Source organism: Schistocerca gregaria, chromosome 7, assembly GCF_023897955.1.
Source record: "Schistocerca gregaria isolate iqSchGreg1 chromosome 7, iqSchGreg1.2, whole genome shotgun sequence".
NCBI classification, from domain to species: domain Eukaryota; kingdom Metazoa; phylum Arthropoda; class Insecta; order Orthoptera; family Acrididae; genus Schistocerca; species Schistocerca gregaria.
In genome coordinates, this window is record NC_064926.1 from 422124140 (window position 1) to 422150924 (window position 26785).

General features: G+C 45.0%; 1 protein-coding gene across 1 annotated transcript in view; it reads left to right on the plus strand.

Annotated features, from left to right (window-relative positions):
- The window catches only part of LOC126282159 (uncharacterized), a 265605-nt gene that overhangs the window by 76661 nt on the left and 162159 nt on the right, over nt 1-26785 (plus strand). Inside the window, exon 3 of the mRNA XM_049981675.1 lies at nt 4997-5069. Within this exon, the coding sequence (XP_049837632.1) occupies nt 4997-5069 (73 nt within the window). The remainder of the gene's footprint in view (nt 1-4996; nt 5070-26785) is intronic.

The window sequence follows — 26785 nt, forward strand, 5'->3', positions numbered from 1 at the left end:
TGGTACACGTTATCGAGTAAAATATTGGAAGTTTGTCACGGTTCATTTCGTGTATTGTTATCTTCGCAGATCGTGATGGGAATCTACATTATGAATAAAACTACACGATTTCAGACTTCACTGGTCTCATACTAGCCTGGCTCATGGTACACGTTATCGAGTAAAATATTGGAAGTTTGTCACGGTTCATTTCGTGTATTGTTATCTTCGCAGATCGTGATGGGAGTCTACATTATGAATAAAACTACACGATTTCAGACTTCACTGGTCTCATACTAGCCTGGCTCATGGTACACGTTATCGAGTAAAATATTGGAAGTTTGTCACGGTTCATTTCGTGTATTGTTATCTTCGCAGATCGTGATGGGAGTCTACATTATGAATAAAACTACACGATTTCAGACTTCACTGGTCTCATACTAGCCTGGCTCATGGTACACGTTATCGAGTAAAATATTGGAAGTTTGTCACGGTTCATTTCGTGTATTGTTATCTTCGCAGATCGTGATGGGAGTCTACATTATGAATAAAACTACACGATTTCAGACTTCACTGGTCTCATACTAGCCTGGATCATGGTACACGTTATCGAGTAAAATATTGGAAGTTTGTCACGGTTCATTTCGTGTATTGTTATCTTCGCAGATCGTGATGGGAGTCTACATTATGAATAAAACTACACGATTTCAGACTTCACTGGTCTCATACTAGCCTGGCTCATGGTACACGTTATCGAGTAAAATATTGGAAGTTTGTCACGGTTCATTTCGTGTATTGTTATCTTTGCAGATCGTGATGGGAGTCTACATTATGAATAAAACTACACGATTTCAGACTTCACTGGTCTCATACTAGCCTGGCTCATGGTACACGTTATCGAGTAAAATATTGGAAGTTTCTCACGGTTCATTTCGTGTATTGTTATCTTCGCAGATCATGATGGGAGTCTACATTATGAATAAAACTACACGATTTCAGACTTCACTGGTCTCATACTAGCCTGGCTCATGGTACACGTTATCGAGTAAAATATTGGAAGTTTGTCACGGTTCATTTCGTGTATTGTTATCTTCGCAGATCGTGATGGGAATCTACATTATGAATAAAACTACACGATTTCAGACTTCACTGGTCTCATACTAGCCTGGCTCATGGTACACGTTATCGAGTAAAATATTGGAAGTTTGTCACGGTTCATTTGGTGTATTGTTATCTTCGCAGATCGTGATGGGAGTCTACATTATGAATAAAACTACACGATTTCAGACTTCACTGGTCTCATACTAGCCTGGCTCATGGTACACGTTATCGAGTAAAATATTGGAAGTTTGTCACGGTTCATTTCGTGTATTGTTAGCTTCGCAGATCGTGATGGGAGTCTACATTATGAATAAAACTACACGATTTCAGACTTCACTGGTCTCATACTAGCCTGGCTCATGGTACACGTTATCGAGTAAAATATTGGAAGTTTGTCACGGTTCATTTCGTGTATTGTTAGCTTCGCAGATCGTGATGGGAGTCTACATTATGAATAAAACTACACGATTTCAGACTTCACTGGTCTCATACTAGCCTGGCTCATGGTACACGTTATCGAGTAAAATATTGGAAGTTTGTCACGGTTCATTTCGTGTATTGTTATCTTCGCAGATCGTGATGGGAGTCTACATTATGAATAAAACTACACGATTTCAGACTTCACTGGTCTCATACTAGCCTGGCTCATGGTACACGTTATCGAGTAAAATATTGGAAGTTTGTCACGGTTCATTTCGTGTATTGTTATCTTCGCAGATCGTGATGGGAGTCTACATTATGAATAAAACTACACGATTTCAGACTTCACTGGTCTCATACTAGCCTGGCTCATGGTACACGTTATCGAGTAAAATATTGGAAGTTTGTCACGGTTCATTTCGTGTATTGTTATCTTTGCAGATCGTGATGGGAGTCTACATTATGAATAAAACTACACGATTTCAGACTTCACTGGTCTCATACTAGCCTGGCTCATGGTACACGTTATCGAGTAAAATATTGGAAGTTTGTCACGGTTCATTTCGTGTATTGTTAGCTTCGCAGATCGTGATGGGAGTCTACATTATGAATAAAACTACACGATTTCAGACTTCACTGGTCTCATACTAGCCTGGCTCATGGTACACGTTATCGAGTAAAATATTGGAAGTTTGTCACGGTTCATTTGGTGTATTGTTATCTTCGCAGATCGTGATGGGAGTCTACATTATGAATAAAACTACACGATTTCAGACTTCACTGGTCTCATACTAGCCTGGCTCATGGTACACGTTATAGAGTAAAATATTGGAAGTTTGTCACGGTTCATTTCGTGTATTGTTATCTTCGCAGATCGTGATGGGAGTCTACATTATGAATAAAACTACACGATTTCAGACTTCACTGGTCTCATACTAGCCTGGCTCATGGTACACGTTATCGAGTAAAATATTGGAAGTTTGTCACGGTTCATTTGGTGTATTGTTATCTTCGCAGATCGTGATGGGAGTCTACATTATGAATAAAACTACACGATTTCAGACTTCACTAGTCTCATACTAGCCTGGCTCATGGTACACGTTATCGAGTAAAATATTGGACGTTTGTCACGGTTCATTTCGTGTATTGTTAGCTTCGCAGATCGTAATGGGAGTCTACATTATGAATAAAACTACACGATTTCAGACTTCACTGGTCTCATACTAGCCTGGCTCATGGTACACGTTATCGAGTAAAATATTGGTAGTTTGTCACGGTTCATTTCGTGTATTGTTAGCTTCGCAGATCGTGATGGGAGTCTACATTATGAATAAAACTACACGATTTCATACTTTACTGGTCTCATACTGATATGATTTTATGTAAATAGACTGCAACAGCGAGTGAAAATTTGTGCCAAGGTTGGGAATCGAACCCATGTCTTCCACTCACTTGGCATGTGCGTTAGCCACTATGCCAACTGCACAGTTTATCCTGGCACGCCTCCCTCCTCGATCCAAACTGTGTCATTTCATTTGTATAAGTATCTGCAGCTGGATTGAAGCCTGTATTTCCCATTTACGCTCGATGCTGAGGGGCTATTCCAGAACATAGAGATCGAGGAGCAAGTCATGCCAGGCTAATCCGTGCAGCTACGTGAACTGCCGTGCCAAAGTGGGTTAGTGGCTAATGCACCTGCCTAGTAAGCAGGAAACCGGGGTTCGATTTTCCAGCGTTGGTAAAGATTTTCACTCTTACATAATACCTTTCGTACAAGTCGTCAAAAGCATTTTCTCTGGTGTTTTGGCAGCTACGTGCACTTTGGATTTGGCAGTGTGTATATGGAGTCATACGAAGAAAATATTGGTGACCACATGTTTCGTACGACGTCCAGAGTCAACGGAAAGGGTTGGTTTGTGCTCATTACAAAAAAAAAAATGTTTTTGAGGTGGAACGTTTGTAGAGTAACTTGTTGTGATCTTCGACTTGACAGGGACAGCTATCTAGGAAGAATAGCCTGCGTATTGTGGATTAAACCGAGGACCGTGAAACGACGGAGAGGCTTCATCCCACTGTAGCCGTCAGTGACTCACAACCCCACAACAGGCCACCCACCCCACCGCCGCCCCACACTGAACCCAGGATTACTGTGCGTTTCAATCGTCGACATAGTTCAACTGAGGCAGAATAGGAGGAACCAGATGGAAAACCGCCTTAAAAACCATCCACAGGCTGACAGGCACACCGGACTAGACACTAATCTGCCGGGCGGATTCGTGCCAGGGACCGGAATGCCTTTCCACTCGGGAAGCAGCCCGTTGGACATCGCGGCTAGCTGGGCAGGCTACATGCCAACAGCGATTGAATAGCGCTGCTGCGAGGCAGTGGCGGCAGATCAGACAGAGCGGTGCTGTCTGGCACACGTGAAGGGCGAATCAGGCAAGAAAGGTGTGGCTAACAAGTTTCAGAGGACACTGCATGTGGCCGCATCTTTAATCTCAGAGCACAGTACAACACGGAAGACATTTTCATGTTCGTTATTGTGGTGTTCACTTGGAAGACTGGACTGATGCAGCTCCTTGCGTTAGTCTATTGAATGCAAGACTCTGCTTCTCGGTATGGTTACTGCAAGCTACAGCCAATTGAACCTACTTGCTGTAGTCATGCCTTTGTCCCACTCTGTAGTTTTAGCCCCCCACACTTTCCTCCATTACCAAATTGACCACTGCTCGATACGGCAGGATTTCTTCTATCCTTTCTTTAAATCAAATTGTGGCACAAATTTATTTTTCCCCAGTTAGACTGAGTACTCTTCATTAATCATACAATGCATCCAACATTCTTCCATAATGCCGCTTTCCAAAAGCTTCAATTCTATTCTTGTCTGAATTTTTGTCGACCACATTTCACTGTCGTCCAAAGGCACACTCTACACGAATACATTTAGAAAAAAACTTCCTAGAACTTAAATTTATATTTGATGTCAACAGGTTTCTCTCTTTTGAGAAATTATTTTCTTCCAGCTGCCAGTCGTCAGTTTACATGCTCTCCATTTCGGCTATCATCAGCTATTTTTCTGCTCAATCCGTAATGAAATTTTATCTGCATCACCTAATTTAATCGCAGTGCATCCCGTTACCATTATTATGGATGTACCCGTATCATAGACATGAAATCGTCCTGTGAAAATGTGTCGATAGTGGTACTGGACTCGGCTGTATTATTACATTGGCTAGGTGGCTCGCTCTCTATAAGTGCGAACGTTACCGATAACGACAAAGGACACCAAAAGATCGTTAAACATTTGATCAACAAACCTGCATGACCGAAACGTGGTAAGGAATATATGTTCAGGCTAAATCCATCCTCACACTGCAAAAAACGATGTAGCGAGTACCTGCCGAAACACTCGAGAAAATGCACCCGACGACTCTTAGATGAGACACCTGATATGTGACTGTGGTTGGTAGTGACGCAGTGATCCATCTTCCCGCAGGCAGGCAGCCTCTGGGAGATCATGGACGCCACGTGGATGATTTCGGTCGGCCACCCTACGGAATTCGGTGAAGGTAAGCATCAACGCTTTCTTTGAATAAATTCAGCCTTCAAGAGTACTGAAACAACTACCTTAATACTAAATATTCGTCTTTTAAAAAAACATCAAGTACAGTCATTATGCCTCAGTGAAAAGTGAGGAAATTTCACAAATTCCTTATTTTCGACCAAAGAAATTCGCTACATATTCCAGAAGATTTTGTTGAAATAAGTGAACCATTATCATGGGAGAAGCTATACGCTCGTCTCATTGTAGAGCTGTCGGGCCGTTGTTGTTTCTGTCGTATACTCATTAATCATTGGAAGAATTTATTTGTTTCATGAGAATGCTGTAAACTGTAGAGTTGTTATACACGGCGGTCAGAAACAGGCTGAATAGTTTACCAGGATGTTGCAGGGTTGCTTGTGCTGAGAAATAATTATTAAGGAAAACTCAATAAGTTGCACCATTTCCGAGTTAATTAGTATTGAAGTTAGCCAGTCAGGACGGTACTCCGTCTTCAGGCCACGAGTGGCCTACCGGGACCATCCGACCGCCGTGTCATCCTCAGTGGAGGATGCGGATAGGAGGGGCGTGGGGTCAGCATACCGCTCTCCCCGTCGTTATGATGGTATTCTTGACCGAAGCCGCTACTATTCGGTCGAATAGCTCCTCAGTTGGGATCAAGAGGCTGAGTGCACCACAAAAAATGGCAACAGCGCATGGCGACCTGGATGCTCACCCATCCAAGTGCCGACCACGCCCGACAGCGATTAACTTCGGTGATCTCACGGGATACGGTGTATCCTCTGCGGCAAGGCCGTTGCCCCAGTCAGGGTGATACGCGTGCAATACAAGCGACCTTCCCTCCCCCTCACCCTCCGCCACCACCACCAGCACAGCAGTTAGAAGTAGTATTTTCTCATAGCGTAGATTATAAAGCACGAAGCTGGTCAGCATTTCGCTTGCTGCCGTCTCGTACTCAATTTTTGTATTGCTCACTTGTTCGTTTTTACGAAACCAAATGACAAAGTTTGACGACACCGTCTCTCACTGGTCGCTTGAAGTTGTGCGTGCAGCGATTTGATTGGCTAGGTCAAAGAACGACGCATTATTTCTTCAAAAATGCCACTGCCGTCGGGAAACATGATCTTCAGGAAGGGGTGTACGTGGTCTGCAACCACTGTACAGTACTCCTTTGCCGAAATGAGACCTTTCACGAACTCCACTGAACCCACGAATACCCACGTGAATGTTCCCCAGGGCTTGATGGAGCCACCTCCACCTCTAGTACAGGTGTCAAGGAGCTGTTTCCTTGGAAGACGACGGATTCGCTCTGCCATCGGCATCATGAAGAAGATATCGGGATTCATCAGACCATGCAACGCTCTGTCACTGCGCCAACGTCCAGTACCGATGGTCACGTGCCCACTTCAGTCGTAGTTTCCGAAGTCGTGGTGTAAAACATTGGCACAAATATAGGTATCCGTCTACGGAGGCCCATCGTTAGTAGTGGCGGGTGCACTGTGAGTTCACACACTTGCACTCTGCCTGGAATTAAAGCCTGATGTCAGTTGGGCCACAGTACGCCGCCTGTCCCGTTTTGTCAACGTGCCCAGCCTACCTCGTCCGACATCTGTAATGAGGGATGGACGCCCAACCAAACGACGACTGGATGTGGCTTCACCTTGATTTGGGCGCATGTTGAAGACACGCACCACAGCACTCTTCCAACACCGAACAAGCCCTCAAGTTTACGAAATGCTCATGTTGTGTCTGTGGGCCACCACAGTCTGCCCTCGGCCAAACTCAGTCAGATCTCATCTTCCCCATTCTACACACGGACATCACGCTAACTGATACTACACTACTGGCCATTAAAATTGCTACACCAAGAATAAATGCAGATGATCAACGGGTATTCATTGGACAAATATATTACACTACAACTGACATGTGACTACATTTTCACGCAATTTGGGTGCATAGATCCTGAGAAATCAGTACCCATAAAAACCACCTCTGACCGTAATAACGGCCTTGATACGCCTGGGCATTGAGTCAAACAGAGCTTGGATGCCGTGTACAGCAACAGCTGCCCTTGCAGCTTCTACACGATACCACAGGTCATCACCACCATTGACCAGACGTTTTCAGTTGGTGAGAGATCTGGAGAATGTGCTAGCCAGGGCAGCAGACGAACATTTTTCGCATCCAGAAAGGCCCGCACAGCACCTGCAACATGCGCTCGTGCATTATCCTGCTGAAATGTAGGTTTTTTCAGGGATCGAATGAAGAGTAGAGCCACGGGCCTTAACAAATCTCAAATATAACGTCCACTGTTCAAAGTGCCGTCAATTCGAACAAGAGGTGACCGAGATGTGTAACCAATGGCGCCCCATACCATCACGCCGGGTGATACGCCATTATGGCGATGACGAGTACACGCTTCCAATGTGCGTTCACCGCGATGTCGCCAAACGCGGATGCGACCATCATGATGCTGTAAACAGAACCTGGATTCATCCGAAAAAATGACGTTTTGCCATTCGAGCACCCAGGTTCGTCTTTGAGCACACAATCGCACGTGTAAATCGCACGTGTATGTGAGGCAGCGTCAAGGGTAACCGCAGCCGTAGTCTCCGAGCTGATGGTCCATGCTGCTGCAAACGTCGTCGAACCGTTCGTGCATATGGTTGTTGTCTTGCAAACGTCCCCATCTGTTGACTCAGGGATCGAGACGTGGCTGCAAGGTCTGTTACAGCCATGCGGATAAGATGCCTGTAATCTCAACTGCTAGTGATACAAGGCCGTTGGGATCCAGCACGGCGTTCCGTATTACCCTCCTGAACCCACCGATTCCATATTCTGCTAACAGTCATTGGATCTTGACCAACGCGAGCAGCAATATCGCGATATGATAAACCGCAATCGCGATAGGCTACAGTCCGACCTTTATCAAAGTCGGAAACGTGATGGTACGTATTTCTCCTCCATACACGAGGCATCACAACAACGTTCGTTTCACCAGGCAACGCCGGTCAACTGCTGTTTGTGTATGAGAAATCGGTTGGAAACTTTCCTCATGTCAGCACGTTGCAGGTGTTACCGCCGGCGCCAACCTTGTGTGAATGCTCTGAAAAGCTAATCATTTGCATATCACAGCATCTTCTTCCTGTCGGTTAAATTTCACGTCTGTAGCACGTCATATTCGTGGTGTAACCCATTTTAATGGCCAGTAGTGTACATGCACCGTGCGTGTTCTGACGAGAAGTCATTCCTCGCCAGAAGACGCTTATACCGCCTGGACGGGTTTATATCGATAGTAGGTCGGTGGTCGTAATGTTCTGGCTGATAAGTGTATATCCTCGCTCAGTTCCTATACAGTTCACTGCATCCGGCTTCTAGGGGAATGCCGTAAGACACTCATGGCATACATAAACAAAGCGATTGTAATGATAGGTATGCAACATACCTAATGTGTAGATAGTACTGTTACCAAGACCAAGGCTACTAGAAATACTGGCGTAGTCTATGCTTACTTACGACAGCCTACAGTAGACTTACAGCTCTAGACAACGCATTCTTCTGTAGGAAGTGGCACTACGATTCGTTCAGCGGCTTTAAGTACTCTGAGTCCGGCTCGTTTCTTTCTGAATGCCTTATAATAAGGCGTAATCACTAGAAAGTCGTGTAGCTATTTAGAAAAAAAGGTGAAGGGGAAGGAAGATTGGGGTTTAAACTTTCGTCGGCGATGGTGTCATTAGAGACGGAACATAAGTTCATACAGGACAAGCATAGGGATAGAAATTGGTAGTGCCCTTTGTAAGGGATCCTTGAATCCTTATTTTGCGTAACTGCTTGTTTATTCCTGCAGGTCACGAGTACATACAGATATCGATTGTCGATGTCTAAACACCGAGAGTGCTGTATCAGAGAAGTTGGTTTTGATCTTCTGGTAGTTGCGGCGCAATGGTAGTAGTTTGTGTCGCTTTCACCGCAAACAGGACCTCAACAATACCTGTCATTGCAGTGAGCGGGGAAGAGATTCGTGTGGATATTATATGAATGAATACTGCGGCAGTCTTCGCGTCTACCACGCCAGTCAGCCCTTACTGCCGTGTATCTTGGATTGCATTGTTGTATATAGAGATAGCGTTTTCCCCGCGGCTCCTCCATTCGACACATATACTGAACACACCTCCTCCCCCCTCCCTCTCTGTCCACATCTTCCTCCTTCTGCCTGTCCACCTCATCTTCCCACCTCTGCCTGCCTCCTCCCCCCCTCTCTCTCTGCCTCTTCATCTCCTCGTCCTCTTCTTTTGGTCCGTTTCCTCCCACATTTCTCTGATCATATCTTCCTTTCCCTCCCTCTACCCACATCCACTTCCCCTCTCTCTATCCATCTTCACCTTCCATTCTTTCTTTTTCACCTGGCCACTACCCCTCTACACCTTCCACGTGCCTCATGCATCTCCCTCCCACGCACACGTCACCATGCAAAGCAGACCAATGCTACTACAGCAAAACATGCCTGTCACGTAGGTCTGAGTACATGGCAGGGTCCGAAAAACCGTTTCTTGCTCCCTGTAAAGCAGGTTGATTTGGCAGTCCAATATTTTTCTAACATGCCTTTTGTGTAGGGCAGGTTACACACCAGAGGCTTGGAAAGACACTTTTTTGCCCTTGTCTCCAGTCCTATTGAAGCTAGGAGGTTTTAAACTCCACACTGCTGATATTTGAAAGGGCTGCTGTTTCTGTTCCAAACTTAATTGAAACTGATCAAGTGCTTTTGGAGGAGATCCCTGATATCCAAATTTCTCTGTTTTATATGTGTAGCAGACACACATACAGTAACGTGTGACAATTGGTATTTCATTTTGGCCTGTATCGAGTTTAGCCGTCTTTCGTTTGTAAGACAAAGGCGTGACTGGCTCATATTTATGTTTAAGAACAATACATTCGTCTATATTGAAATTTAACAGTGAGTTTGACAAATATGGTAACTCTAATCACTTCAGTAATAGTCTGGCCATGAGTAAAAGATTGAACTACCAACAAAAGGGTAGCATTCTAGGAGTTGGAGTATGGACAGAAGTGGTAGGGAAACGAGAACGTCTGAAAAGGGAAATGCAAAGGCACACTACAGATACGGTAGAGGTCAAGGAAACTGAATGGAAGAAGATAAGGATTTCTGATAAAACGAGTTTAGGTTCATACCAACAGCACCATAAAATGGTGTAATGGGGGAGAATTCATCGGGAATAAGAAGGTAGGGAAGAGTGTCACTTATTGAGAACAATTTATTAACACAATTATTCTCATCAGGACTGGCAACAGAGAACATCACCAACAATAGTTCAGGTAAACATTCCAACTTCACAAGCAGAAGACAGAGAAATCGTATGAGGATATTGAACAGGTAACTCAGTATTTAAATGGAGATGAAAATTTAATAATCATGAACGATTGTAACGCTGTAGTAGGGTGTGGAATAGAAGAAACAGTTATGGGAGAATATGGACTCGGTAATAGGAATGAGATGGAGAAGTGCTGATTAAGTTCTGCACTAAATTTCATCTAGTGACAGCGAATACTGTTCAAAGATCAGAAGAGAAGGTGGTATACACGGAAACGTTCTGGAGACACAAGAAGAGCCCAGCTGGGTTAGATCATGGCAAGAGAGAGATTCCGAAATCAGATAATGGATTGTAAAGCAAGTACAGGAGCAGATGTAAATTCCGAGCACAACATTATTTAGTAACGTAGTTAGTGTAGGCTGAGGTTTAAGGTAAACGTCCAGAATAATCATTGTGGTAAGAGTGGGATACTGAACTATTGAGGAATGAAGATGTGCATGTAAAGTTTTCTAAGGCTGTAGATATTGCAATAATGAATACCACAGTAGGTGGTTCATTTGAAGCGGAATGGACATGCTAAAATGTGTAACCACAGAAGTGAGACAGAAAAATATAGGTACAAAGAAGGTATCTGGTAAGAAACACTGCCTAACAAAAGTAATGCTGCCGCGCGAGATTAGCCGAGCGGTCGCAGGCGCTGTAGTCATGGACTGTGCGGCTGGTCCAGAACAGAAAGGTTTAGGTGTTCGTTTTTCCCGCGCGCCGGTCGGGAGTGGAATGGTAGGGAGATAGTATGATTGTGGTTCGATGAACCCTCTGCCAAGCACTTAAATGTGAATTGCAGAGTAATCATGTAGATGTAGATGTAGATGAGGTTCAAGTCCTCCCTCGGGCATGGGTGTGCGTTTGTCCTTAGGATAATTTAGGTTAAGCAGTGTGTTAGGGACTGATAACCTTAGCAGTTGAGTCCCGTAAGATTTTACACACATTTGAACATTTTTGAAAAGTAATGCTTAAATTGATTGACTAAACAATAAACTACAAAGATGTTATTAGAGGGACAGGAATACAACAGTACAAGTCACTTGGGAATGAAAGTTGTCTAAAAAGTTTTCTATCCTACTCGATGTCAGTAGAACACACTTTATGATCATTTAAATGAGTGACGACACACGGCCAAGGGAGCAAACTGTGATCATCGCAAGAAGCCTAACTGTCTCTGACCTTTCCTCCACATCGATACCTGGGCTGGGAAGGGAGTCCAAATCACTGCTGGATACTGGAAAATAGTTGCAGAAAAATGGTCATTGGAAGGACAGGTTCAGCCTATAGAAAATCCGAAGAATTTTCGATGAAATATAAAACAACGACATCAACAGTAAAACTGCAGAGAAAAGAGAGGATAGATGGAAAATGTACACTGAAGGCCTTCACAATGGGAAACAATTGACTGATGATGTGATAAAGGGAGAAATGGGAATCGGTGTGGAAGACAAAAGGGTTCTAGCATTAGTGTCAGATTTTAAGAGAGCTCTGGAAGACGTGAGATCAAATAAGACGGAAGGGACTGATGACATTCCATCAAAATTTATAAAATCATTAAGGAAGTGACAACCAAACTGCTGTTTCAGTTGGTTTGCAGGATATATGAGACTGGAGATTTACTGCCACACTTTCGGAAAACCTCATCCACACATTTTCGAAGATAGCAAGGGTGGAGGTAAGTGCGAAAACTATCGTACAATCAGCTTAACAGCTCATGCGACAAAGCTGCTGACAAGAAATAGTATATAGAAGGGTGGAAAATAAAACAGAGGATCTCTTAGATGACGATCAGTTTGGCTTTAGGAGCGGTAAAGAGAGCAGAGAGCAGTTCTGACGTTGCGACTGATAATGGAACCAAGACTAAAGAAAAATCAAAACACTTTAATAGGATTTATCGATCTCGAAAAATCATTCGACATTGTAAAATGGAGCAAAATATTCAAAATTCTCAATAAATTAGGAGTAAACTATACGGAAAAACGATTAATAACAATATGCAGAGAAACGAAGACGGAACGCTGAGAATGGAAAACAAAGAACTAAGTGCTCCGATCGGGAAGAGTGTAAGATGAGCATGTAGCCTTGCACAACTACTGTTGAATCTATATATCGATGAAGCAATGACGGAAATAAAAAGAAAGGTTCAAGAGTGGCAAAAAATTCAGGGTGAAAGTATATCAATGATAAAATTCGCTGATGAGACTGCTAACCTCGGTAAAAGTGCAGAAGAATTGCAGGAATGAACACTTTAATGAGCATACACTATGGAATGACAGTGAATTGAAGAAAGACGAGAGTAATCAGAAATAGAAGAAATGAGAAAAGCGAGAAACTTAACATCAGAATTGGGGATCAAGAAGTGGATGAAGTTAAGCAATTCCGCTAGCTAGGCAACAGAATAACACATAATGGACGGAGCAAGGAGGACATAAAAAGCAGACATGCACTGGCAAAAAGGGCAATCCTCAAAGAGAGAATTCTGCCGGTATAAAACATAGGCTTTAATTTTAGGAAGAAATGACTCCAAATGTACGTTTGAAGCGCAGCATTGTACTGTAGTGAAACGTGGGCTGTGGAAAAAAAAACATAACAGAAGAGAGTCGACGCATTTGAGATGTGGTGCTATGGAAGAATGTTGACAATTTGATGGATTATTAAGTACGAAATGAGGCAGTTCTCCACATAATCGGTGAGGTGAAAAACATGTGTAAAACGTTGAAGAAAAGAATCGATAAACTGGTAGGACATGTGTTAACACATAAGGAAATAGGTACCATGGTACTAGCGGAACCTGTGGAGGATGAAAACTGTTGACAGAGATTGGAATATATCCAACAGACACTGAGGACGTAGGGGGTAAGCGCCACTCTGAAAGGAAGATGTTGACACAGCTCTTTGTAGGTTGTTGTTGTTGTTGTTGTCTTCAGTCCTGAGACTGGTTTGATGCAGCTCTCCATGCTACTCTATCCTGTGCAAGCTGCTTCATCTCCCAGTACCTACTGCAACCTACATCCTTCTGAATCTGCTTAGTGTACTCATCTCTCGGTCTCCCTCTACGATTTTTACCCTCCACACTGCCCTCCAATGCTAAGTTTGTGATCCCTTGATGCCTCAAAACATGTCCTACCAACCGATCCCTTCTTCTAGTCAAGTTGTGCCACAAACTTCTCTTCTCCCCAATCCTATTCAATACCTCCTCATTAGTTACGTGATCTATCCACCTTATCTTCAGTATTCTTCTGTAGCACCACATTTCGAAAGCTTCTATTCTCTTCTTGTCCAAACTAGTTATCGTCCATGTTTCACTTCCATACATGGCTACACTCCATACAAATACTTTCAGAAACGACTTCCTGATACATAAATCTATATTCGATGTTAACAAATTTCTCTTCTTCAGAAACGCTTTCCTTCCCATTGCCAGTCTACATTTTATGTCCTCTCTATTTCGACCATCATCAGTTATTTTACTTCCTAAATAGCAAAACTCCTTTACTACTTTAAGTGTCTCATTTCCTAATCTAATTCCCTCAGCATCACCCGATTTAATTTGACTACATTCCATTATCCTCGTTTTGCTTTTGTTGATGTTCATCTTATATCCTCCTTTCAAGACACTGTCCATTCCGTTCAACTGCTCTTCCAAGTCCTTTGCCGTCTCTGACAGAATTACAATGTCATCGGCGAACCTCAAAGTTTTTACTTCGTCTCCATGAATTTTAATACCTACTCCAAATTTTTCTTTTGTTTCCTTTACTGCTTGCTCAATATACAGATTGAATAACATCGGGGAGAGGCTACAACCCTGTCTCAGTCCTTTCCCAACCACTGCTTCCCTTTCATGACCCTCGACTCTTATGACTGCCATCTGGTTTCTGTACAAATTGTAAATAGCCTTTCGCTCCCTGTATTTTACCCCTGCCACCTTTAGAATTTGAAAAAGAGTATTCCAGTCGACATTGTCAAAAGCTTTCTCTAAGTCTACAAATGCTAGAAACGTAGGTTTGCCTTTTCTTAATCTTTCTTCTAAGATAAGTCGTAAGGTCAGTATTGCCTCACGTGTTCCAACATTTCGACGGAATCCAAACTGATCCTCCCCGAGGTCTGCATCTACCAGTTTTTCCATTCGTCTGTAAAGAATTCGCGTTAGTATTTTGCAGCCGTGGCTTATTAAACTGATAGTTCGGTAATTTTCACATCTGTCAGCACCTGCTTTCTTTGGGATTGGAATTATTATATTCTTCTTGAAGTCTGAGGGTATTTCGCCTGTCTCATACATCTCTTTGTAGGTTGCATCAAACAATTCGTAAGGCTAATGACCAAAAAAAAAAAAAAATCCCCGCAGCCCTGTAATACCGCACTGACGTCCTTGTCGTCGTGACGATCGCCCTTGTCTACTAAAGAGAATCATGAATTAAGTTTCGGCAGTTTTCTTTTGCTAACAAACAACTTAGCAAAACCATTAGGGAGTGACACGCCTTTCATAGAGACCACCACGACGCTGGCTGTAACCAATGTAGAAGACCAATGCATGCTTCGACAGAGGGAGAATTGGCCCAACTTCTCTCCAAAACGAGTCGAGTGTGTCAGCCACTGTTTATTTGTGTTCATCGGCTGGGATGGAAAAGTTTAAGTGCGACAGCAGTGGCCTTCTGTCGAGCGGTAATTGGAAGCAATGGGTTCTCGCGGCACGTGAGCGATAACGTGTGCAGGGTTACGAATGCTCGCATCACCTCACTGACGTTGAAGCAAGTGGTACTTTGGCTTCGTCGAGGGCGGTACTGGGGGAAGAAGGTTCGTCTACGGACTTGCGAAACATTTATACACTCCTGGAAATTGAAATAAGAACACCGTGAATTCATAGTCCCAGGAAGGGGAAACTTTATTGACACATTCCTGGGGTCAGATACATCACATGATCACACTGACAGAACCACAGGCACATAGACACAGCCAACAGAGCATGCACAATGTCGGCACTAGTACAGTGTATATCCACCTTTCGCAGCAATGCAGGCTGCTATTCTCCCATGGAGACGATCGTAGGCATGCTGGATGTAGTCCTGTGGAACGGCTTGCCATCCCATTTCCACCTGGCGCCTCAGTTGGACCAGCGTTCGTGCTGGACGTGCAGACCGCGTGAAACGACGCTTCATCCAGTCCCAAACATGCTCAATGGGGACAGATCCGGAGATCTTGCTGGCCAGGGTAGTTGACTTACACCTTCTAGAGCACGTTGAGTGGCACGGGATACATGCGGACGTGCATTGTCCTGTTGGAACAGCAAGTTCCCTTGCCGGTCTAGGAATGGTAGAACGATGAGTTCGATGACGGTTTGGATGTACCGTGCACTATTCAGTGTCCCCTCGACGATCACCAGAGGTGTACGGCCAGTGTAGGAGATCGCTCCCCACACCATGATGCCGGGTGTTGGCTCTGTGTGCCTCGGTCGTATGCAGTCCTGAATGCGGCGCTCACCTGCACGGCGCCAAACACGCATACGACCATCATTGGCACCAAGGCAGAAGCGACTCTCATCGCTGAAGACGACACGTCTCCATTCGTCCCTCCATTCACACCTGTCGCGACACCACTGGAGGCGGGCTGCACGATGTTGGGGCGTGAGCGGAAGACGGCCTAACGGTGTGCGGGACCGTAGCCCAGCTTCATGGAGACGGTTGCGAATGGTCCTCGCCGATACCCCAGGAGCAACAGTGTCCCTAATTTGCTGGGAAGTGGCGGTGCGGTCCTCTACGGCACTGCGTAGGATCCTACGGTCTTGGCGTGTATCCGTGCGTCGTTGCGGTCCGGTCCCAGGTCGACGGGCACGTGCACCTTCCGCCGACCACTGGCGACAACATCGATGTACTGTGGAGACCTCACGCCCCACGTGTTGAGCAATTCGGCGGTACGTCCACCTGGCCTCCCGCATGCCCACTATACGCCCTCGCTCAAAGTCCGTCAACTGCACATACGGTTCACGTCCACGCTGTCGCGGCATGCTACCAGTGTTAAAGACTGTGATGGAGCTCCGTATGCCACGGCAAACTAGCTGACACTGACGGCGGCGGTGCACAAATGCTGCGCAGCTAGCGCCATTCGACGGCCAACACCGCGGTTCCTGGTGTGTCCGCTGTGCCGTGCGTGTGATCACTGCTTGTACAGCCCTCTCGCAGTGTCCGGAGCAAGTATTGTGGGTCTGACACACCGGTGTCAATGTGTTCTTTTTTCCATTTCCAGGAGTGTATAACTGGCTTTGCACCTCCTATCGAGCTTGTGAGATAGTATTCAGTGGGGACTTTAAACTTATACAGATAAATGCAACAAGCATCGTTCACTAAAAAAACAATTTTGCTTCTGAAAGACTGAACTATATACACTGATGATCCAAAACATTGCAATCACCTGTTCTGCATACTGCGGGTCCGAAAGTTTGTTGGTAGGTTTGTAGAGGTACGTGGCATTAGATGTCTATACACAGATCTACATCTACACTACTGGCCATTAAAATTCCTACACGACGAAGATGACGAGCTACAGACGTGAAATTTTACTGACAGGAAGAAGATGCTGAGGCATGCAAATGATTAGCTTTTCAGAGAATTCACACAAGGTTGGCGCCGCTGGCGACACCTACGTGCTGACATGAGGAAAGCTTCCAACCGATTTCTCAAACACTAACAGCAGTCGACCGGCACTGCCTGGTGAAACATTGTTGTGATGCCTCTTGTAAGGAGAAGAAATGCGTACCATCACGTTTCCGACTTCGATAAAGGTCGGATTCTAGCCTATCGCGATTGCGGTTTATCGTATCGCGACATTGCTGCTCGCGTTGGTCGAGATTCAATGACTTTTAGCAAAATATGGAATCGGTGGGTTCAGGAGGGTAATACGGAACGCAGTGCTGGATCCCAACGGCCTCGCATTAATAGCAGTCGAGATGACAGGCATCTTATCAACATGTCTGTAACGGATGGTGCAGTCACGTCTCGATCCCTAAGTCAACACATGGGGACGTTTGCAAGATAACAACCATCTGCACGAACAGTTCGACGACGTTTGCACCAGCATGGACTATCAGCACGGAGACCACGGCTGCGGTTACCCTTGACGCTGCATCACACACAGCAGTGCCTGCGATGGTGTACTCAACGACGAACCTGGATGCACGAATGGAAAAACTTTCATTGCCATTGCCAGTCTACATTTTATATCCTCTCTACTTCGACCATCATCAGTTATTTTGCTCCCCAAATAGCAAAACTCCTTTAGTACTTTAAGTGTCTCTTTTCCTCATCTAATTCCCTCAGCATCAGCCGACTTAATTCGACTACATTCCATTAATCTCGCTTTGCTTTTGTTGATGTTCATCTTATACCCTCCTTTCAAGATACTGTCCATTCCGTTCAACTGCTCTTCCAAGTCCTTTGCTGTCTCTGACAGAATTACAATGTCATCGGCAAACCTCAAAGTTTTTATTTCTTCTCCATCGATTTTAATACCTACTAGGAACTTTTCTTTTGTTTCCTTCACTGCTTGCTCAATATACATATTGAATAGCATCGGGGTGAGGCTACAACCCTTCTCAACCACTGCTCCACTTTCATGCCCCTCGACTCTTATAACTGCCATCTGGTTTCTGTACAAATTGTAAATAGCCTTTCGCTCCCTGCATTTTACACATACCACCTTCAGAATTTGAAAGAGAGTATTCCATTCAACATTATCAAACGCTTTCTCTAAGTCTACAACTGTTAGGAACGTAGGTTTACCTTTCCTTAATCTAGCTTCTAAGATAAGTCGTAGGGTCAGTATTGCCTCACGTGTTCCAACATTTCTACGGAATCCAAACTGATCTTCCCAAGGCCAGCTTCTACCAGTTTTTCCATTCGTCTGTAAAGAATTCGCGTTAGTATTTTGCAGCTGTGACTTATTAAACTGATAGTTCGGTAATTTTCACATCTGTCAACACCTGCTTTCTTTGGGATTGGAATTACTACATTCTTCTTGAAGTCTGAGGGAATTTCGCCTGTCTCATACTTCTTACTCGCCAGATGGTAGAGTTTTGTTAGGCCTGGCACCCCAAGACTGTCAGTAGTTCTACTGGAATGTTGTCTACTCCAGGGGCCTTGTTTCGACTCAGGTCTTTCAGTGCTCTGTCAAACTCTTCACGCAGTATCATATCTCCCATTTCATCTTCATCTACATCCTCTTCCATTTCCATAATATTGTCTTCAAGAACATCGCCCCTTTATAGACCCTCTATATACTCCTTCCACCTTTCTGCTTTCCCTTCTTTGCTTAGAACTGGGTTTCCATCTGAGCTCTTGATATTCATGCAAGACGTTCTCTTTTCTCCAAAGGTCTCTTTAATTTTCCTGTAGCCAGTATCTATCTTACCCCTCTTCAGATATGCCTCTACATCCTTACATCTGTCCTCTAGCCATCCCTGCTTACCCATTCTGCATTTCCTGTTGATCTCATTTTTGAGACGTTTGTATTCCTTTTTGCCTGCTTCATTTACTGCATTTTTGTATTTTCTCCTTTCATCAAGTAGATTCAGTATTTCTTCTGTTACCCAAAGATTTCTACTAGCCATCGTCTTTTTACCTACTTGATCCTCTGCTGCCTTCACTATTTCATTCCTCAAAGCTACCCATTCTTCTTCTACTGTATTTCTTTCCCCCATTCCTGTCAATTGTTCCCTTATGCTCTCCCTGAAACTTTGTACAACCTCTGGCTCTTTTAGTTTATCCAGGTCCCATCTCCTTAAATTCCCACCTTTTTGCAGTTTCTTCAGTTTTAATCTACAGTTCATAACCGATAGATTGTGGTCAGAGTCCACATCTGCCCCTGGAAATGTCTTACAATTTAAAATCCGGTTCCTAAATCTCTGTCTTACCATTATATCATCTATCTGAAACCTCTAAGAATCTCCAGGTCCTTCCATGTATACAACCTTCTTTCATGTGAATTGTGTGAAACTGTAATAACATGTCAGTTCTAGTACAATATATTTGTCCACGGAATACCCGCTTATCATCTGCATTTCTTCTTGGTTTAGCAATTTTAATTGCCAGTAGTGTACATGGTTACTCTGCAATTCACACTTAAGTGTCTGGCAGAGGGTTCATCGAACCTTTTTTGTACTACTTCTCTACTGTTCCACACTCGAATGGCGCGTGGGAAAAAGAAACACCTAAATCTTTTCATTCGAGCTCTGATTTCTCTTATTTTATTATAATTATCATTTCTCCCTATCTAGGTGGGAGTCAACAAAATATTTACATTCGGAAGAGAAAGTTACTGATTGAAATTTCGTAAATAGATCTCGCCGCAAAGGAAACCGCCTTTGTTTCAGTGATTGCCATCCCAACTCGCTTATCATATCAGTGACACTCTCACCCCTATTGCGTGATAACACGAAACGAGCTGCCCTTCTTTGCACTTCTTCGATGTCCTCCGTCAATCTTAGCTGGTAAGGATCCCATGCAGCGCAGCAATATCCCAGCAGAGGACAGACAAGTGCAATGTAGGCTGTCTCTTTAATGGGTTTGTCGCCATCTTCGAAGTGTTCTGCCAACAAAGCGCAGTCTTTGTTTCGCCTTCCCCACAATAATATCTATGTGGTCTTTCCAATTTAAGTTGCTCGTAATTGTAATTCCTAGGAATTTAGTCGAATTGGCAGCCCTTAGATTTGTACGATTTATCGTATACCCAAAATTTGTCGGATTTCTTTTAGTATCCATGTAGATGACCTCGCACTTTTCTTTGTTTAGTGCTAATGCCACTTTTCGCACCATACAGAAATTCTCTCGAGAACATTTTGTAATTGGAATTTATCAACTGATGGTTTTACTGGAGGGTAAATTACAGCGTCATCCGCAAACAATCTAAGGGGGCTGCTCAGATTATCACGTAGATCATTTATATAAATCAGGAAAAGCAGAGGTCCTATGACACTACCAGATATCACTTTTGTTCTACACGATGATTTACCGTCTATCAAAACGAACTGTGACCTCTCTGAGAGGAAATCACGAATCCAGTCACACAACTGAGACGATACTCCATATGCTCGCAATTTGATTAACAGTCGCTTGTGAGGAACGTTATCAAAAGACTTCTGGAAATATAGGACTATGGAATAGATCTGAGATCCCTTATCGACAGCACTCATGACTTCATGGGAATAAAGAGCTAGCTGTGTTGATCAAGAACGATATTTTCTGAATCCGTGTTGGTTATGTATCAGTAAGTCATTTTCTTCGAGGTGATTCATAATGGCCGGCAGGAGTGGCCGTGCGGTTCTAGGCGCTACAGTCCGGAGCCGAGCGACCGCTACGGTCGCAGGTTCGAATCCTGCCTCGGGCATGGATGTGTGTGATGTCCCTAGATTAGTTAGGTTTAATTAGTTGTAAGTTCTAGGTGACTGATGACCTCGGAAGTTAAGTCGCATAGTGCTCAGAGCCATTTGAACCATCTGATTCATAATGTTCTTGTACAGTATATGCTCCAAAATCCTACTGCACATTGAGGTCAGTGATATGGGTCTGTAATTCAGTGGGTTACTCCTATTTCCTATCATCAATATTGGTGTGACCTGTGCTACTTTCCAGTCTTTAGTAACAGACCTTTCGTCAAGTGAGCGGTTGTATATGGTTGCTAAGAAAGGCGATATTGTGTCTGCATGCTCTGAGAGGAACCCGATTGCTGTACCATCTACACCGGGGACTTGCCCTCTTTAAGTGATTTGAGTTGTTTCTCAACACCTAAGATATCTACTTTTATGTCTCTCATGCTGTTCTAGTTTCGAATTCTGGAATATTTACTTCATCTTCTTTCGTGAATTCGCTTAATTAGAGACCGCTGATTTGCGTACGGCGTAGTGGCGCCCGATAGCGGCCCAGATGGGTTCCATAGTGTTTACACCAGGCAAACTTGGTCGGCAAGACATCGAAGTGAGTTTCTTATAATGCTCCTCACACCACTGCAGCACGGTTTTGTCTCCGGTACGCGGATATTTGCACTGCTGAAAAATGACGTTGATGTCGGGGAAGAGGTGGTTCGCAGTTGTCAGTGTGTCTTCGATTACCACCACGGGTCACATGCAAGTGCAGGAGAACGTCTGCCGTAGCATAATGCCGCTCCCACCCGCCAGCGACCGTGGCGCGCTGCACGTTTCCAGACGCCATTCACCTCGATGATGCCGTTTGTGGAGACGACCATCTACCTAGCATACCAAAAATGTGATTCACCGAAGAACCGACAAGTTTCCATTGATCGACGGACGAATCCCGATGGTCCTGCGCCCACTGACAATGGCGTGGGGCAACATGTGAACACGTAGGGATGTTCTGCCGCGGAGCTCCACGTTTTGCAATGAACGTTGGACGGTGTGCTCCGAAACGCTTGTGCGTGCACCAGCATTGTACTCTTTTGGGATAGATGCCACAGGTCATCCTTCATCCTGCTTTACAGAGCAGACAAGTTCCCGAAACCCCACGTTCTGTGAAGAGTTGCTGACGTCCAACCATTTAGCACTTGTTCTTCTACCTGTTTCCGTAGATACTCACAACAGTAGCACGTGAACATTCGACCAGCTTCGCCGTTTTCGAGATACTCGTTCACAGGCTCTGCGTAATAATAACCTGCCCTTTGTCAAACTCGCTTATCTCTATGGATTTCCGCATTTGCAGCCCATATCTTGGCTAGGGGTATCCCCTGTGCGTGTTTGCTGCCCTTACATACGAGGGGTGCTCGGAAAGTAAGGTCCGATCGGTCGCGAAACGAAAACCACGGTAAAAATCAAAAATATTTTATTCGCAAGATCTTCCAGCTACCTCTCTAAATAGTCGCCGCTCCACCTTAGACATTTGTCGAACTGCCTTTCATCGTTTGTACCAAAATGTTGTGTTCGTAGCTACATCTACATCCATACTCCGTAAGCCGCCTGACGGTGCGTGGCGGAGGGTACCCTGAGTACCTCTATCGGTTCTCTCTTCTATTCCAGTCTAGTATTGTTCGTGGAAAGAAGGACTGTCGGTATGCTTCTGTGTGGGCTCTAATCTCTCTGATTTTATCGTCCTGGTCTCTTCGCGAGATATACGTAGGAAGGAGCAATATGGTGCTTGACTCTTCGGTGAAGGTACGTTCTCGAAACTTTAACAAAAGCCCGTACCGAGCTACTGAGCGTCTCTCCTGCAGAGTCTTCCACTGGAGTTTATCTATCATCTCCGTAACGCTTTCGCGATTACTAAATGATCCTGTAACGAAGCGCACTGCTCTCCGTTGGATCTTCTCTGTCTCGTCTATCAACCCTATCTGGTACGGATCCCACACTGCTGAGCAGTATTCAAGCAGTGGGCGAACAAGCGTACTGTAACCTACTTCCTTTGTTTTCGGATTGCACTTCCTTAGGATTCTTCCAATGAATCTCAGTCTGGTATCTGCTTTACCAACGATCAACTTTATATGATCATTCCATTTTAAATCACTCCTAATGCGTACACCCAGATAATTTATGGAATTAACTGCTTCCAGTTGCTGACCTGCTATTTTGTAGCTAAATGATAAGGGATCTATCTTTCTATGTACTCGCAGCACATTACACTTGTCTACATTGAGATTCAGTTGCCATTCCCTGCACCATGCGTCAATTCGCTGCAGATCCTCCTGCATTTCAGTGCAATTTTCCATTGTTACAACCTCTCGATACACTACAGCATCATCTGCAAAAAGCCTCAGTGAACTTCCGATGTCATCCACCAGGTCATTTATGTATATTGTGAATAGCAACGGTCCTATGACACACCCCAGCGGCACACCTGAAATCACTCTTACTTCGGAAGACTTCTCTCCATTGAGAATGCTATGTTGCGTTCTGATATCTAGGAACTCCTCAACCCAATCACACAATTGGTCTGATAGTCCATATGCTCTTACTTTGTTCATTAAACGACTGTGGGGAACTGTATCGAACGCCTTGCGGAAGTCAAGAAACACGGCATCTACCTGGGAACCCGTGTCTATGGCCCTCTGAGTCTCGTGGACGAATAGCGCGAGCTGGGTTTCACACGACCGTCTTTTTCGAAACCCATGCTGATTCCTACAGAGTAGATTTCTAGTCTCCAGAAAAGTCATTATACTCGAACATAATACGTGTTCCAAAATTCTACAACTTATCGACGTTAGAGATATAGGTCTATAGTTCTGCACATCTGTTCGACGTCCCTTCTTGAAAACGGCGATGACCTGTGCCCTTTTCCAATCCTTTGGAACGCTACGCTCTTCTAGAGACCTACGGTACACCGCTGCAAGAAGGGGGGCAAGTTCCTTCGCGTACTCTGCGTACTCGCGTACTCGAACCGGTATCCCATCAGGACCAGCGGCCTTTCCTCTTTTGAGCGATTTTAATTGTTTCTCTATCCCTCTGTCGTCTACTTCGATATCTACCATTTTGTCAACTGTGCGACAATCTAGAGAAGGAAGCACAGTGCAGTCTTCCTCTGTGAAACAGCTTTGGAAGAAGAGATTTAGTATTTCGGTCTTTAGTCTGTCATCCTCTGTTTCAGTACCATTTTGGTCACAGAGTGTCTGGACATTTTGTTTTGATCCACCTACCGCTTTGACATAGGACCAAAATTTCTTAGGATTTTCTGCCAAGTCAGTACATAGAACTTTACTTTCGAATTCATTGAAAGCCTCTCGCATAGCCCTCCTCACACTACATTTCGCTTCGCGTAATTTTTGTTTGTCTGCAAGGCTTTGGCTATGTTTATGTTTGGTGTGAAGTTCCCTTTGCTTCCGCAGCAGTTTTCTAACTTGGTTGTTGTACCACGGTGGCTCTTTTCCATCTCTTACGATCTTGCTTGGCACATACTGATCTAACGCATATTGTACGATGGTTTTGAACTTTGTCCACTGATGCTCAACACTATCTGTACTTGAAACAAAACTTTTGTGTTGAGCTGCCAGGTACTCTGTAATCTGCTTTTTGTCAATTTTGCTAAACAGAAATATCTTCCTACCTTTTTAATATTTCTATTTACCGCTGAAATCATCGATGTCGTAACCGCTTTATGATCGCTGATTCCCTGTTCTGCGTTAACTGTTTCAAATAGTTACGGTCTGTTTGTCACCAGAAGGTCTAATATGTTATCGCCACGAGTCGGTTCTCTGTTTAACTGCTCAAGGTAGTTTTCAGATAAAGCACTCTAAAAAATTCACTGGATTCTTTGTCCTTGCAACCCGTTATGAACGTTTGAGTCTCCCAGTCTATATCCGGCAAATTAAAATCTCCACCCAGAACTATAACATGGTGGGGAAATCTACTCGAAATACTTTTCAAATTATCCTTCACGTGCTCAGCCACAACAGCTGCTGAGCCAGGGGGCCTATAGAGACATCAAATTACCATGTCTGAGTCTGCTTTAACCGTGACCTTCACCCAAATCATTTCACATTTCGGATCTCCATCAATTTCCTTCGATACTATTGCACTTCTTATCGCTATAAACACGACTCCCCCTTCACTGTCCAGCCTGTCTCTGCGGTATACATTTCAATCTGAGTTTAGGATTTCATTACTGTTTACGTCTGGTTTCAGCCAACTTTCTGTCCCTAGTACAACACTCCTGGAAATTGAAATAAGAACACCGTGAATTAATTGTCGCAGGAAGGGGAAACTTTATTGACACATTCCTGGGGTCAGATACATCACATGATCACACTGACAGAACCACAGGCACATAGACACAGGCAACAGAGCATGCACAATGTCGGCACTAGTACAGTGTATATCCACCTTTCGCAGCATTGCAGGCTGCTATTCTCTCATGGAGACGATGGTAGAGATGCTGGATGTAGTCCTGTGGAACGGCTTGCCATGCCATTTCCACCTGACGCCTCAGTTGGACCAGCGTTCGTGCTGGACGTGCAGACCGCGTGAGACGACGCTTCATCCAGTCACAAACATGCTCAATGGGGGACAGATCCGGAGATCTTGCTGGCCAGGGTAGTTGACTTACACCTTCTAGAGCACGTTGGGTGGCACGGGATACATGCGGACGTGCATTGTCCTGTTGGAACAGCAAGTTCCCTTGCCGGTCTAGGAATGGTAGAACGATGGGTTCGATGACGGTTTGGATGTACCGTGCACTATTCAGTGTCCCCTCGACGATCACCAGAGGTGTACGGCCAGTGTAGGAGATCGCTCCCCACACCATGATGCCGGGTGTTGGCCCTGTGTGCCTCGGTCGTATGCGGTCCTGATTGTGGCGCTCACCTGCACGGCGCCAAACACGCATACGACCATCATTGGCACCAAGGCAGAAGCGACTCTCATCGCTGAAGAAGAAACGTCTCCATTCGTCCCTCCATTCACGCCTGTCGCGACACCACTGGAGGCGGGCTGCACGATGTTGGGGCGTGAGCGGAAGACGGCGTAACGGTGTGCGGGACCGTAGCTCAGCTTCATGGAGACGGTTGCGAATGGTCCTCGCCGATACCCCAGGAGCAACAGTGTCCCTAATTTGCTGGGAAGTGGCGGTGCGGTCCCCTACGGCACTGCGTAGGATCCTACGGTCTTGGCGTGCATCCGTGCGTCACTGCGGTCCGGTCCCAGGTCGACGTACACGTGCACCTTCCGCCGACCACTGGCGACAACATCGATGTACTGTGGAGACCTCACGCCCCACGTGTTGAGCAATTCGGCGGTACGTCCACCCGGCCTCCCGCATGCCCACTATACGCCCTCGCTCAAAGTCCGTCAACTGCGCATACGGTTCACTTCCACGCTTTCGCGGCATGCTACCAGTGTTAAAGACTGCGATGGAGCTCCGTATGCCACGGCAAACTGGCTGACACCGGCGGCGGCGGTGCACAAATGCTGCGCAGCTAGCGCCATTCGACGGCCAACACCGCGGTTCCTGGTGTGTCCGCTGTGCCGTGCGTGTGATCATTGCTTGTACAGCCCTCTCGCAGTGTCCGGAGCAAGTATGGTGGGTCTGACACACCGGTGTCAATGTGTTCTTTTTCCATTTCCAGGAGTGAATATGGGCGTTGTGACTGTTTATTAATGAGAGCAGTTCTGGGACCTTTCTACAACGCTCCTGCAGTTTACTATTAGGACATTAATATTGTTATTCCCTGTTGCATTTTGCCTACTCCTGCCTTGCCGCGTCTCAGGAGGCGTCTTGTCGGGCCTAGGGAGGGAATTCTCTAACCTAAAAAAAAACCATGCACACCCTTGTAGCCGCTTCCGGCGTGTAGTGCACGCCTGACCTCTTCAGGGGGACCCTACATTCCTCCATCCGATAGCGGAGGTCGAGAAATTTGCACCCCA